At 39.0% G+C, this 15,744-nt stretch overlaps 1 protein-coding gene across 3 annotated transcripts in view; it reads right to left on the bottom strand.

The window, feature by feature from the left end:
* Positions 1-7,964: 7,964 nt before the first annotated feature.
* The window catches only part of MAPK6 (mitogen-activated protein kinase 6), a 42,411-nt gene continuing 34,631 nt past the window's right edge, over positions 7,965-15,744 (bottom strand). For all 3 annotated transcript variants that reach the window (XM_004281669.3, XM_033409194.2, XM_033409193.2), the window contains exons 5-6: positions 11,374-11,575; positions 7,965-10,322 (exon numbers count right to left, since the gene is read on the bottom strand). In XM_004281669.3, the coding sequence (XP_004281717.2) occupies positions 9,221-10,322; positions 11,374-11,575 (1,304 nt within the window). In that variant the 3' untranslated portion in view covers positions 7,965-9,220. The remainder of the gene's footprint in view (positions 10,323-11,373; positions 11,576-15,744) is intronic.

The following is a 15,744-nucleotide window of genomic DNA, read 5'->3' on the forward strand; positions in this document are numbered from 1 at the left end:
TGTAGTCCAGCAGACAGATGGTGGATTAGATCATGTAGCAACAATGACGATGGTGAGAAGCGGTCAGATTTTGGATATCGCCATAAGGCTCACTGAGGGATTGGATGTGGGTTTTCAGAGAAAGTACAAAATGACTCCTAGGCTTTTGGCTTCCAAATGAAGATGCTTATCCTCCGGTGGGATGCGGAGCGGGGAGGCAATGCAGACTATTTACATCAAACACAGAAAGTGGACATGAACTCAGTCTAGTCGTTATGGATCTGAGAGCTGCCTGTGCTGAAGTACTTCAGGCCAAGGTCTGGGCTGATGAGGAAGGATCAAAAAATGGAGCCAAGAGTTGGGCAGAGCTGACGAGCAGTATGACTAGAACAGAATGCCATCTGTAAGTCAAGGCCGGATGTTAAGATACTTAGATAAGGGGATGCAATACTGAAAGCAAAGTCAAGGTCAGACTTCAGAGTTTCAGTCCAGTTTGGGAGGCAAAGGCAATAATTCAAACGGGTCAAGAGCAAGGATAATTTATGAAATATGAGAAGGCTTTGAGTACAACATCTCATTTAATCTTTACAACAACCCCAAGAATTAGGTGTCCTTAGCCCTATTTTACAAATGAGGAAAATCAAAAGGGTGAATAACCTACACGTGGCTGGTAAGCAGTAGAACACGGTTTTAAGCTTAGTTTGGATCTGACTCTGCAGCACGAGTTTAAGCTTAAAGACTGAGCGATACTGCAAGTTTCAATGTCTCAGTAGGCAGCTGAAGTCATCTCAGAGGTTCAAGTTAGGTGGGTGTGGGAGTAGTAAGCACAAGTGGAAGCAGAGTCCAAGTATACAGACAAATTTGGATCCAAGTTGGAGTTTGAAATCAGAAACCCAGGATCTGACACAGCAACACACTCACCCTACTGCAGCAGCACCAAGAGCTAAGCAAGGCATTGCAGATGCAGACAGTTGTAATGCAAGGTAAGTATTCTGCTTAGCTAGATTTGTTAGATTTGTAACACTGCCATGCCACCGTATTATACCAAGGCATCAAGGGTAGCATGCAAATCCAACGGAATTTGATTGTTAGACCTCTGCACTGGAACTGAGAGTGTTCCAACATGGGTAATCAAATGTCTTTTGTGTAAGATACTTGTTACATACTAAGCATTGGAAGAGCTCATAAATATCCTTTTCTTTACCTGGTTTATTTAAGGAGCCTGGCCGAGGCACTACCAGGAAAGAGCTTGGTGAGTTCACAATGCTCTTTCAAAGGTAAACAACTTTGGGCTTCCAATACTTTTGTTTCTTTTCTTCCACCAAATGCAGGAACTGAACACACTGAACACAAATTCCATTCTTAATCTGCTTAAAAGGCACATTAATGCACTCAGTCCAATGCAGCTATTATAGAAATACGAGCTATAAGCAGTATATACTGGTAAAGGCTAATCATCGTGGCTATTATAGTGGGTTAGAATTCAACAAGGTGCTGTCCTGTTCAGAGTTGTCCCAGGTAGGCTGTATTGTTAGGCCCAAGTAATTTGCATCTTCTAAGTTAACAAGGACCTTAGGCCCATACAGATAAGTGCCACCCAGTGACAGAGAGTGAGTGAGTGGTGAAAGTGGATCCAGAACTCTGATCTCCCAATTCCCAATTTGTCCTCTTTCTTCTCTATCTAGATTTTAATGAGATAATAGATTTGAATAGTAAGCAATCCTAATATGAACAGGCATATGGTAAAACTACAATTACTAATACTAGATACATGATAAACCCATTTAGGGTAGAGCGTCTACTTGACTTGAGTTCAACAGTAAATGGGAACTGAAAAGGCCAAGATTAGGTGAGCAGTTCAGTCAGAGAACATGACAACCAGCCCACTAACTAAATGTGCTACACACCATAGCATATGATGGAAAACAATACTTTTAAATAATTTTGTAAGGAATACTATGCAGAACCTACACTATTTTAACCTAGAAGCAAAGGTGATACCATATTGAATTTTATTTTAAAAAGTTTGATTCATAATGCTCTTTTTACTCCTTAGATGTAGGCCCCAGTATAAATTTATATATAACTGGCTCAGTCTTTATGATACAAACCACCTGTTCCCAAGCTGCAGCAACTGCAGCAGGAAATAAGAAACAAGACTGTCTCATCATCATCATCAAAGTGGCTGCATAAGGATCCCTAAGGTGTAGTCATGACTTTGTCATGAAGTTGTTTGGCATTAGAAATTCCGATTCTTACTGTAATTAAAGTAAACTAAACACAGCAAGCCTGGTAAGGTTAATTGAATAGAAAATACCTGGTTTCTTATTTGGGAAGATGTGGATGAATAGGAACTCTCATATGCTCGCAGGAATGTAAATCAATATGCTCACTTTTGGACAGCAATATAGCATCTCATAGACTTGAAGATATGCATTCTCTGTGACCCAGCAATTTTACTTCTAGATATATACCCTAAAGACACTCTTATACATGTTTACAAGAATTCTCACTGCAAATGCATTTGTAGCAGCAAAATTTTAAAAACAAGTGTCATTTAAAAAGTGGATAGGACTTCCCTGATGGTCCAGTGATTAAGAATCCACCTTCCAATGCAGGGGACATGGGTTTGATTCCTGGTTGGGGAACTAAGATTCCCACATGCTGCGGGGCAACTAAGCCCACATGCTCTACAGCCCGCATGCTGCAACTACTGAGCCCCCGACCCCAAAAGAAGAAAAAAAATGGATACACTGCAACACAGCAATTAAAATGGAATTAGAGCTACATATATCAACATAAATTTCAGAGACATGTTGAGTGAAAAACATAAGTTGAAAAAATAGGAATATGCCATGAGATTTTAAAACATGCAATATTACAAGCTTACAAAATCATTAGTAAAAGTGAAACCGTGCACCTCAGATTGGGACTTGAACCCACGTGCTGGGACTTGAACCAGGCCAAAACCCACAATCTTCCAACTGACATCACACACCCGGTTTTAGGACTTGAAGAAACTCAGGTTCTTGATGTCTCATTGCAGAAAGAATTCAGTGAGAGACAAAGTGATAGGTAAGAAGTGGATTTATTTAGAGAGAAACACTCCAGAGTGTGGGCCATCTCAGGTGAGAAAGGCACCAGGGTATGGGGTTGTCAGTTTTTATAGGAGTGGGTAATTTCATAGGCTAATGAGTGGGAGGAGTATTCCAGCTATTTCAGGAAGGGGTGGGGATTTCCAGGAATTGGGCCACTGCCCACTTTTTGATCCTTATGGTCAGTCTTGGAACTGTCATGGCACCTGCGGGTGTGTCATTTAGCTTGCTGATGTGTACAGTTAGTGTATACTGAGGCTCAAGGTCTAGTGGAAGTTGACTTGCCACCTTGGACCCATCAGTTTATGTCATGTCCTTGGGCTATGTCATTCTTTCAAAGGTTGTGCCCTGCCCCCTTCCCTCCTGTGTCAAAAGTATAAAACTGTGCATGAGAATGATAAAATTCAGAAAAGTTGTCTACCTCTGAGGAGGGAGGTAGGGAAATGAGATGTGGGAGGGTTAAAGAGAGGGATTCAATTGTATCTGTAGGTGTTTATCTGATGCAAATGGACATTAGATGAACTGATAAAGCAAGTGGTATTGAAACAGGAGGGAAGGAGGCAAGGCACAACCTTTGAAAGAATGACATAGCCCAAGGAAGTGACATAAACTGATCAGAACCAAATGGGTCCAAGATGGCAAGTCAACTTCCACTAGACCTTGAGCCCCAGTATACATTAACTGTAACACATCAGCAAGCTAAATGACACACCCACGGGTGCCATGACAGTTCCAAGACTGACCATAAGGATCAAAAAGTGGGCGGTGGGGACTTCTCTGGTGGCGCAGTGGTTGATAGTCTGCCTGCCGATGCAGGGGACACAGGTTCGTGCCCCGGTCCGGGAAGATCCTACATGCTGCGGAGCGGCTGGGCCCGCCGTGGCCGCTGAGCCTGCGCGTCTGGAGCCTGTGCTCCACAACGGGAGAGGCCACAACAGTGAGAGGCCCGCATACCCCCCCCCCCCCCCCCCCCCCCCGCCAAAAAAAAAAGTGGGCGGTGGCCCAATTCCTGGAAATTCCCACCCCTTCCTGAAATAGCTGGAATACTCCTCCCACTCATTAGTCTATGAAATTACCCACTCCTATAAAAACTGACAACCCCATACCCTGGTGCCTTTCTCACCTGAGATGGCCCACACTCTGGAGTGTTTCTCTCTAAATAAATCCACTTCTTACCTATCACTTTGTCTCTCACTGAATTCTTTCTGCAATGAGACATCAAGAACCTGAGTTTCCTTAAGTCCTAAAACCAGGTGTGTGATGTCAGTTGGAAGACTGTGGGTTTTGGCCGGGTTCAAGTCACAATCAGGGTTTTGGCTGGGTTCGAGTCCCAGCAGCATGGGTTCAAGTCCCAATCTGAGGTGCACAGCTTCAGTATCTATATGTTTTTTAAAAAAATTTTACAGTTTTCCCACGTTTGAAATCTTATTTAAATAATAACCAAAAAAGTGTGTATGTGTGTGTGTGTGGGGGGGGGCGTTGCTGTTTCCAAATTAAACCTAATATCTAAGATTCAGAAATAGCTCTAAAAATTGTGATGCCAAGCCAACAGCTGGAACATTCCTCTAAGTTAGAATTAGTCATTTAAAAGGTAAATTATTTTTGGACGTAAGCAAAATGGCAGAATAGAAAACCTCTAGACCTCACTGCCCCATAGAAAAACCGACTTTAACAATACATGGTCCAAAAAGCCTTTATGAGTACTCCAGATCCTAGTTAAGAAGTCACAGAACCCCCAGACAATCTCAAAGCCAAGAACAGACGCACTGAAGTGCATCATTTGAAAAGCAGTTTTGTTTCAACCATGTCAGCCCCTTCCTCAAGCCAGCACCGCTCATGCTTGGGAGGGAAAGCCCACTTTGAAGCTTCTCCTTTGGGAGGGGCAGGGAGGACTAGAACAGTCAATCAATGTTCCAGGTTTTGGGGGGCTGCCCAAGAGATTGATCGCAGTCTGGCCTGACTCAAAGCACCCCTTTGGCTGCCTGGGGGCTGCTGAGAACAAAAGAGAGCTCAGGGAATTGGTGCAGCACCAGAGAACCTGCAGTACCTGGGACAGACATCGGACAAAGCAAGAGACGACAACCTCCTGGAAAAGAAACTTAGCTGGGGGATGAGGGGTTGGTGGGGTGCGGGTGTAGCAACACACACAAGTACCGAGATTACACAATCCCATAAAAGGTTTGAGAATCTCTAGCTGGGACGATTGGTGAGATTACTCCCCAGTACAAGCCTGTCTGTAAAGATAGGTAGAAACAGCTGTTTTTTCAGATGCAAAAATCAGAACAAAAAATAACAAGACACATGAAGAAACACGAAAACATGGCCCAAAGAAATAAATCCCCATATACTGAAAGGAAATGAAATGGAGATCTATGAATTACCTGACAAATAGTTCAAAATAATCATCTTAAAGAAGCTCAATGACGGGCTTCCCTGGTGGCGCAGTGGTTCAGAGTCCGCCTGCCGATGCAGGGGACACGGGTTCGTGCCCCGGTCTGGGAAGATCCCACATGCCGTGGAGCGGCTGGGCCCGTGAGCCATGGCCGCTGAGCCTGCGCGTCCGGAGCCTGTGCTCTGCAACGGGAGAGGCCACAGCAGTGAGAGGCCTGTGTACCGCCAATAAATAAATAAATAAATAAATAAATAAATAAAGCTCAATGTGCTACAAGAGAACATAGATAAACAACACACAAAATCAGGAAAACAATGCATGAACAAAGTAAGGATACAACAAAGTTTAGAAACCATAAATTCACAAGAAGGGCTCAACAACAGACTTGATCAAGCAGAAGAATCAGTGAACTCGAACACAGTTCATTTGACATTATCAAGTCAGAGAAACAAACAAAAAGAACAAAAGAAGAAAGCCTAAAGGACTTATGAGACAAAATCAAGTGGACAAATGCATATTACTTAGTAAAAGAAGCCAGTCTGAAAAGGCTACATACTATATGATTTCAATATAACATCCTGGAAAAGGCAAGACTATGTACGGAGAGTAAAAAGATCAGTGGTTAAAAAAAAAAAAAAAAAAAAGATCAGTGGTTGTATTGGTTTTGGGGCAGGGCGGGAGTGGAGGAAGAATGAGTAGGCAAAACACACAGGATTTTTAGGACAGTGAAACTACTCTGTATGATACAATGGTGGACACATCATTATACGTTTGTCCAAACCTACAGTATGTACAGTATCAAGAGTAAACCCTAATTAATGCAAACTATGGACTTAGGCTGATACTGTTGTGTCAACGTTATGTTCATCAATTATAACAAATGTACCACTCTGGTGGGGGATATTGACAATGGGGGAGCTGTGCATGTGTGGGGACAGTAGGTTTATCAGAAATCTCTGTACCTTATGCGTAATTTTGCTGTGAACCTAAAATTTCCCTAAAAAATAAAGTCCATTAAAAACAAACAAAAAAAGGCTTCAAATCAACAATCTAACTTTACATTTCAAGGAGCTGGGAAAAAAAAAAAAACTAAACCCAAAGTTATCAGAAGGAAAATTAGAACAGAAATAAATGAACTAGAGAATAGAAAAGATACACAAATTTAACAAATGCTTAGCTAGAGTAAGAGGAGTCAACATAAATCAGAAATGAAAGAGACAGAAATTAAAAAGGGATCATATGAGACTACAATGAACAACTGTATGCCAACAAATTGGATAACCTAGAAGAAATGGATAAATCTCTAGAAACATGCAACCTGTAAAAGTGAACTGTGAAGAAATGGAGATTTAATCAATCATCAAAAACCTCCCAACAAAAAAAAGCCCAGGACCACGTGGCTTCACTGGAGAAGTCCACCTAATATTTAAAGAAGAATTAATATCAATCCTTCTCAAACTCTTCCAAAAAACTGAAGAGGGAATACTTCCAAACTCATTCTGAGGCCAGCATTATCCTGATGCCAAAATCAGACAAAGATCTAAGAAAATAAAACTACAGATCAATATACCTGATGTACACTGATATAAAAATGCTAAAAAAAAATACTAGCAAACTGAATTCAACAGCATGAAGAATTAACATTATAAACAGGTGGGATTCCTGGAATATAAGAATCAACCAACATATGAATATCAATGTAATATAGCACATTTTCAGGATAAAAGACAAAACTCCCATGACTATCTCAATTAATATGGAAAAAGCATTTGACAAAAATTCAACACCTTTTCATGATTAAAAAACTCAACAAAATAGCAACAGAGGGAAATTACTTCAACATAATAAAGGCTACATATGAAAATCCACAACTAACATCATATTCAAGGGTGAAAAACTGAAAGCTTTTCCTCTAAGAGCTTGCCTTTTTAAGGTAACCTGAATTACATTTAAATTCACGATATTCATTGAAATCACTGAATTCATTGAAAATATATGCATTTTTAAAACCTTTGTGAATCCACATGAAATTAATAAATAGGTCAGTGGAAAGGTAGAAGTCCAGATATTAAGAGAACTGGCTTTGTACAAAACACGAATGGAAGACAAAACAGAAAAGTGAGGTTAAAGGAAGAATGGTTATATTTGGATAGGTAAATGGGTAAGTTCTTGAGCAAAGGAAAGATGGTGTATTGTAGAGCAAATACATTTAAAGGAGCTTCCTCCAGCTGCATAGTTCAAAGCTTCCACACACATCTTACATAATAAGTTTTGAAATCTATGAAGGCCTTATTCTATTTTAATGTGTGAGGTTAAGTCAACAAGAGATTTTTGTGTGGAGATGAAGAGTTTTCTTTTAAGTCTTTTAGCCTAACATAGTTTCAACTGTAGCCACAATTCAAAGATGCTGAAAAGTGGAACTAGATGAGATTCTGCTAGTGGTTTTCATTCTAGCAGGTAATTATTTTCATTACCTAAAGAGTTAAACAAGAGCCATATTTGCCGGCCATGATTTATTTGTCCTTTTTCTTCAAACAGGATAACCAAAGATACAGACAGTATTCAATAAAATAAAATAGATGAAACAAATTCTAAGAGACTGCAATGCCACATGCTACATTTAACCTAATTTTATTCATGCTTGCCTTGGGATGGGGAATAGATCATTCAGTAAAAACATACAGTAAAAACAAAATATGTCTTATCATGTACAACTTTTAAACTACAATAATGATGTACCTTAATTACGTCCATGCACACAAGTCTAACATTACAGTTCTTTTTCTTAAAATAAACACAATTAAGACTTCTAGGAGCATTTTATAATAAAGTAATTCCTAATTTTTCTTTGTAGATAGATCAAGCACCTCCAAAATACAAATTCCTATACACAGTGAGCGCTTTACTTAAAATGAATACTTAAGTAAATTAAGTACATGGACAGCCTTAGGATAAGCTGACATTATATATTCAGCTAAGTAGGCAACAAACCATAGTGCCAAATGGAAAAAGTGTATTTGCAAATAAATTTCAAAAACTACGTTAACTTTTTATAATTAAATACAGAAAATATACTGATTTGCTAAAATAAATAAGATGTGATGTAGTAACACTTCACTATAAAGAATGCATACCAGAACATTTATAAACGGTGAGTGAATCTTATTTAGTTTACTACAATAAACGCTGGCTAAATAGAAGTGCATATTGTGAAGCACTATGGGTGGTATATGTTTTGCCACATACTTTTGTTACCTTGAGGTAGATAACACATGTGTACCAAATTCGGCATTCATTTTCAGTTGCTGCTGGTATCATGTGTTTTTAAGAAATGTGTACAGTATGAAAAACTTGAAAATACTCATGAATGAAAAATGTTTTAGGAAAAAAATAGATATTTTCATGCAACTATGTACAGTCTCACTGTGTAAATTTCAAGGCAAGATTTTTGTTTCCTGTAAAACAGATCATTGTTCTATGAGAGAATGTTTTTTCCTTGTCTTAGTGCATTTCTTTTGTCTCCTCCTGCATTGCATTATTTTGCTCTATTCTTTATTTTTGTGTGCAAACGACATGCCAGTTAAAACGAAAACCATCTCACATGTAGAAAAAAAGTCTGGATTTTAAAAACCAAGAAAATATCCTTTCTAAATGACACCATCTGATTCAAGTAAAAAAATGACTTAAACACTAGTAATAAAGAAGACAAAACACATTTCATGAAGAATACAAAAAGAAATGTCTGCTGAGTGTTTTAGTTCAGATGTTTCAGAATGCTGCTGTATGTTTTATGAGGAATCTGAGGGGAAGATTTCATAGCAGAAGGTGTTAATGTGGCCTGTATTGACTTAAGTGGTGACCCAACTGGACTGTGAAACTGTGGGATGCCTATGGATTCAAGCTGCTTGTTAAAGAGGAACTCCCCACTGTTGTTCAGAAATCCTTCCTCATTTCCTCTCTCCCCAAGCTTCCCATCCTCTACCAGCTCAGTTTCTAGCATTTCAGTATCCTCTTTCCTGCTAAAGAACTTGTCCAGGTAACTGGTGTAAGTGTTTTCCTTTTCAATTTGCTCATCCTTCCTTACCTCACAACAAAACTGATTTATGAGAAAACAGTCCTCCCCACCTCCCACAAACTGGCTATCCCAAGAAGACTGGTACAAGGCTTCTAATTGAGCCAAATTGGCCATTCCTTTCTCCTGTTTTTCTCGGCTTACTGACTTGGATATCAAACTTTTCAATTCTAGTTGGGACACTGAGCTATTCAAGTCATTTAATTTGTCAACAACATCAGTAGGCTCATGTTGTGAACTAAGTTGAATAGTTCCTGCAATAAACGAATCAAAGTCAAATCCCTGATTCTTTTCCCTTTCTTTTTCAGCCAGTTGCTGTGACGCTTCCTCTAGAGCTATCTGGGCTTTAACCAATCCATTCCTTTCACATTTTGACTTGCCTTTCTTATCAGATTTTTCTTTGCTTTGTTCTTTCCAATTGGAAAGATCTATAATAAGCTTGGGTTCATAGTAATGATTAACTTCACTCTCTCTCCAAACTAAGTTATCTAAGTATGATGATGACCTCGTTTTGTAGTTACAAGTATGGCTACACTCCAGATCACAGTATTTGTTTTCATGATGATCTGAGTATTGCCAACAAGGCTCAGTAGAGTAACTGGTGTCAAAAGCAGGATCCTCCAAATACTTCTCACGATCTCCATCCAAATATTTTCGAGGATCGACTTGTACTTCTTCTTCATCAGTGACATCGGACAGAGCTCTTGGGTCAAGCTGAACTTCATCAATATCAAAGTTGTTATGTATAGGCCAATCATGCTCTGAAAACTGACAATCATGGTACCTGAAAAACATTAATACATTAGTCTTAGTCCAGGTGTATGATTTCATTTTCAAATTCACTGCGTGCCTTTTAGATCAAAACACTGTGCGTGCTAGGTCTATGATGGGATAACAGGAGTGTTAAGTCATGAGCCTTCCTCCAGGAATTTATAATATATAATCTTAATGGATAGGTAAGCTCTGTTACTATATAAAGCAATATGAGGCAATATTTGGTAATTACCAATAAAGTATATAATTATATAAAATGCATATAAACATCTGAGTGGCTGATGTACAGTTCAATTCTAACACAGTTTCACACACACACAAAAATACTTTATGGCCACAAAATGTAGATCTCTAATTTCAATCAGGTGTCATACAGATTTTCACTCTACTGGTAATAAGGCAGATAAGGACTTGATGGAAATCATCACCATGAATAGAAAAAACAAAAAAACCCAACAAGTATCCATGTATATGTTTTACTGAATGTGGTATCCTCTTACTGACACATTACAGTAAGGTGACCACACCATGCTCAAGTAGAGGCAGACTGAGACACACATGAAAACATGGGGGGTTGAGGAGGAGGGACTAGAAAAGAGATTAGATAACTAATAAGTATGACAGAAAATGTGGAGACTGGAAAACATCCGGGTATGTGAGGAAAGAACTATACACAGATGGTAGAAATGTTCATGTGGAGAAAGAAAATGGTTGGCAGATGTGTGTAAACATACTCTCAAACACCTCAACATTTTAGGAGTAAAAAAAATGCAACAAGTGAACAAACTAATTTCGACATTAACTACTTCTTGTTCCAAAGTAGCATTTAATTTTTCCCATTATGTATATCCTAAGCAGTAATTATTAAATATTTAAATCACATAAAGGCTATTCAAAGACAGCAGTAAGTTCAACAGAAACCCAAGACCATTTCTAAATTTCTAAGACTTTTACATTGTCTTATCATTTATAATTTAAAAATAAAACTCACTATATTACGGTTCATTGAAAATAAAATAATTTTCAAAAAAAAATCTTTTTCTAATTTAGAGTCAATTTACCTTTCCCAGTTATAAATGTGACTATGAGTTTCATCCATAAGCAAAATATCATCAACTTCATCTTCAATATGAAAAGGATGACTTGAAATTGGCTCATCCATTGGAAAAGAGTAAATGCTCATGTAAGGATGGGAAAGCGCTTCTTCTGCTGTCAACCGATCCATGGGGCTGAATGTCAAAATTTGTTCCAGGAAATCCAGTGCTGCAAAACAGAGGAATAAAACACCTTAACTATACTGGAGGTCCACCAACCCATAAAGAACAAAAAGGGATTATACAATTAAAAGGTAAGTTAATTTAAGTTTTGTCAGAGAAATAAAACTAGCTTTCCTGATTCACTGATTGAAAAGACACGCGTCCAAGAAACAAAGTAAATATCTGAAATATACCCCAATCTCATATTATGGCCAGTTATAAAGAAAAAGGAATATATTAAGTTGAACCATGTGAAACTTTCATTTTTGTCAGTCAAAAATGGTCAAACAACAGCAATTTCATATGGCTCAACCTAATACATACGTCCTAATTTCAGCTCTGCAACTCACTAGCTTAGCTGAATTACTAGCTAAGCTGAATTACTAGCTATGTGGAACTGGACAGGTTATTTAAACTTGCTGAACTTCAGTTTCTTCATGTGTAGAATGGATATATAGATAGATGTCTTAAAAGGTGTAAAAATTAAATGTATAGTGTCTAGTGCTTAATATAAAGCCCTTTCTTCCCCTTATCTCACTGACTAGCTGTTGTACTAATTTGTTGATTTCTGTTTCACATCAATCACACTACAGCATATCACACAATGCACTTGATCATTTTAGGGCTATGGTGGAGCTACCAGAAACCCAATTCTTCCCACTCAGTCTTTTAGGCCTTCCTAAGCTCCTTTCCCAGCCTGAACCACTCTGTCACCAGCCCTCCACCACCACACACTTGTATGCCTTAGGACTGACATCAATCTTCAACTCTGAATCATTCCTACCTTCCACTTTCTCCATTTCCTAGCCATACAGTGCTGATAAAAACTAGATGCAAAATCACATGTATATCTAGCTTTCTACAAATTCATACATACTGTGGAATTTCAATTTGGCCTCTGCTATTGCTTAGCAATGTTCCTCACCATCTCTTTTTTTTTTTTTTTGGCGGTACGTGGGCCTCTCACTGTTGTGGCCTCTCCCGTTGCGGAGCACAGGCTCAGAGGCCATGGCTCACGGGCCCAGCCGCTCTGCGGCATGTGGGATCCTCCCAGACCGGGGCAGGAACCCGTGTCCCCTGCATCGGCAGGAGGACTCTCAACTACTGCGCCACCAGGGAAGCCCCTCACCATCTCTTTATGCTATCTATCTTTCCATTATTCTCAACAGATAAACCTACTTCACATTTATCTCAATCCCTACTTCTTCACTATGGTCTATCACACATCTACTTAACCTTACTTTCTGTCTCAAAGGAAAAGCTAGCTAGCCCTTCTCTCTAAAACTAAGATGCACTCTAGAAAGGATGCTATTCTCAATTCCCAATCTCTCATTAACATGAAAAATAGCTGACATTTATATAGCCATTTATATTTTCACCTTTTCTCCACTCCTCTCTATTATATTACCCTATCTAGGAAGTCATTTCATGATACAACAAGCTGTTGTTCTTGGTTCTCCTGCAAGAGTCAGTCTTAGGCCAGGGCCCATGTGTCTCAAGGCAAGAGACAATCTGAGGCATAGAGTTATGAATGGTTGACTCAGCATAATCACCATCCTTGGAAGGAAATATATCCAGCTACACAAGAGGAATATACTCTAAAATCCCTAGCATTTGGGAACAGTAGATAGCAGGTAGAAAGAGGCAGAGGTAACAAAGAAAGTAGTCAGGCTGATGGACTTCCCTGGTGGCGCAGTGGTTAAGAATCTGCCTACCAATACAGGGGACGGGTTCAATCCCTGGTTCGGGAAGATCCCACATGCCGCGGAGCAACTAAGCCCGTGTGCCACAACTATTGAGCCTGTGCTCTAGAGCCCACAAGCCACAACTACTGAGCCCGCATGCCACAACTACTGAAGCCTGTGTGCCTAGAGCCCATGCACAACAAGAGAAGCCACCGCAATGAGAAGCCCACACACCGCAAGGAAGAGTAGCCCCTGCTTACCGCAACTAGAGAAAGCCTGTGCGCAGCAACAAAGACTCAACGCAGAAAAAAAAAAAAAGAAAGTAGTCAGGCTGAGCTCCCAAATGTATGCAAAGAAAAAACATTTCCATCATTGTTGAAAATGCTATTGGATAGCACTGTTCTGGAGGAAATCGGTCTATTTACTACAATGGTGTTGAAGTATGCTAAGATATAGAAATAAGTGGTAAATCTTTCACCACTCTTATTCAACATAGTTTTGGAAGTCCTAGCCACAGCAATCAGAGAAGAAAAAGAAATAAAAGGAATACAAATTGGAAAAGAAGTAAAACTGCCACTGTTTGCCAATGACATGATACTATATATAGAAAAGCCTAAAGATGTCACCAGAAAACTACTAGAACTAATCAATGAATTTGCTAAGGTTGCAGGATACAAAATTAATGCACAGAAATCTCTGGCATTCCTATATACCAACAACAAAAAATTCAGAAAGAGAAACTAAGGAAACACTCCCATTTACCATTGCAACAAAAAGAATAAAATACCTAGGAACAAACCTAAGGAGGCAAAAGACTTGTACTCAGAAAACTATAAAACACTGATGAAAGAAATCAAAGATGACGTAAACAGATGGAGAGATATACCATGTTCTTGGATTGGAAGAATCAATAATGTGAAAATGACTATACTACCCAAAGCAATCTACAGATTCAATGCAGTGGCATTCTTCACAGAATTAGAACAGAAATTTTTACAATTCGTATGGAAACACAAAAGACCCCGAACAGCCAAAGCAATCTTGAGAAAGAAAAATGGGAGTTGGAGGAATCAGGCTCCTCAACTTCAAACTATACTACAAAGCTACAGTAATCAAGACAGTATGGTACTGGCACAAAAACAGAAATACAGATCAATGGTAAAGGATAGAATGCCCAGAGATAAACCCACACACATATGGGCACCTAATTTACAACAAAGGAGGCAAGAACATACAATAGAGAAAAGACAGCCTCTTCAATAAGTGGTGCTGGGAAAACTGGACAGCTACATGTAAAAGAATGAAATTTGAACACTACCTAACACCATACACAAAAATAAACTCCAAATGGATTAAAGACTTAAATGTAAGACCAGACACTATAAAACTCTTAGAGGAAAACATAGGAAAAACACCCTTTGACATAAACCACAGCAAGATCTTTTTAGACCCACCTCCTAGAGTAACGGAAATAAAAACATAAATAAACAAATGGGACCTAATTAAACTTAAATGCTTTTGCACAGCAAAGGAAACCATAAAGAAGACAAAGACAACCCTCAGAATGGGAGAAAATATTTGCAAATGAAACAACAGACACAGGATTAATCTCCAAAATATAAAAACAGCTCATGGAGCTCAATATCAAAAAAACAAACAATCCAGTTAAAAAATGGGTGGAAGGCCTAAATAGACATTTCATCAAGGAAGACATATAGATGGCCAAGAGACACATGAAAAGATGCTCAACATCACTAATTATTAGAGAAATGCAAGTCAAAACTACAATGAGGTATCACCTCACGCTGGTCAGAATGGCCATTATCAAAAAAGCTAGAAACAATAAATGCTGGAAAGGGTGTGGTGAAAAGGGAACCCTCCTGCACTGTTGGTGGGAATATAAATCGATACAACCACTATGGAAAACAGTATGGAGTTCCTGAAAAAACTAAAATTAGAACTACCATATGACCCAACAATCCCACTACTGGGCATATACCAAGAAAATCATAATTCAAAAAGAGACATGTACCACAATGTTTATTGCAGCACTATTTACAATAGCCAGGACATAGAACCAACCTAAATGTCCATCAACAAATGAATGGATAAAGAAGATGTGGCACATATATCCAGTGGAATATTACTCAGCCATCAAAAGAAATGAGTTATTTGTAGTGAGGTGGATGGACCCAGAGTCTGTCATACAAAGTAAAGTAAGTCAGAAAGAGAAAAACAAATACCGTATGCTAACGCATATATGTGGAATCTAAAAAAAAAAAAAAAAAAAACGGTACTGATAAACCTAGTTGCACGGCAGGAATAAAGAGGTAGATATCAAGAATGGGAGAGACTTCCGGGAAGATGGCGGAAGAGTAAGACGCGGAGATCACCTTCCTCTCCACAGATACACCAGAAATACATCTACGCGTGGAACAACTCCTACGGAGCACCTACTGAACGCTGGCAGAAGACCTCAGACCTCCCAAAA

The sequence above is a fragment of the Orcinus orca genome, chromosome 2, assembly GCF_937001465.1.
Source record: "Orcinus orca chromosome 2, mOrcOrc1.1, whole genome shotgun sequence".
Taxonomy (NCBI): Eukaryota; Metazoa; Chordata; class Mammalia; order Artiodactyla; family Delphinidae; genus Orcinus; species Orcinus orca.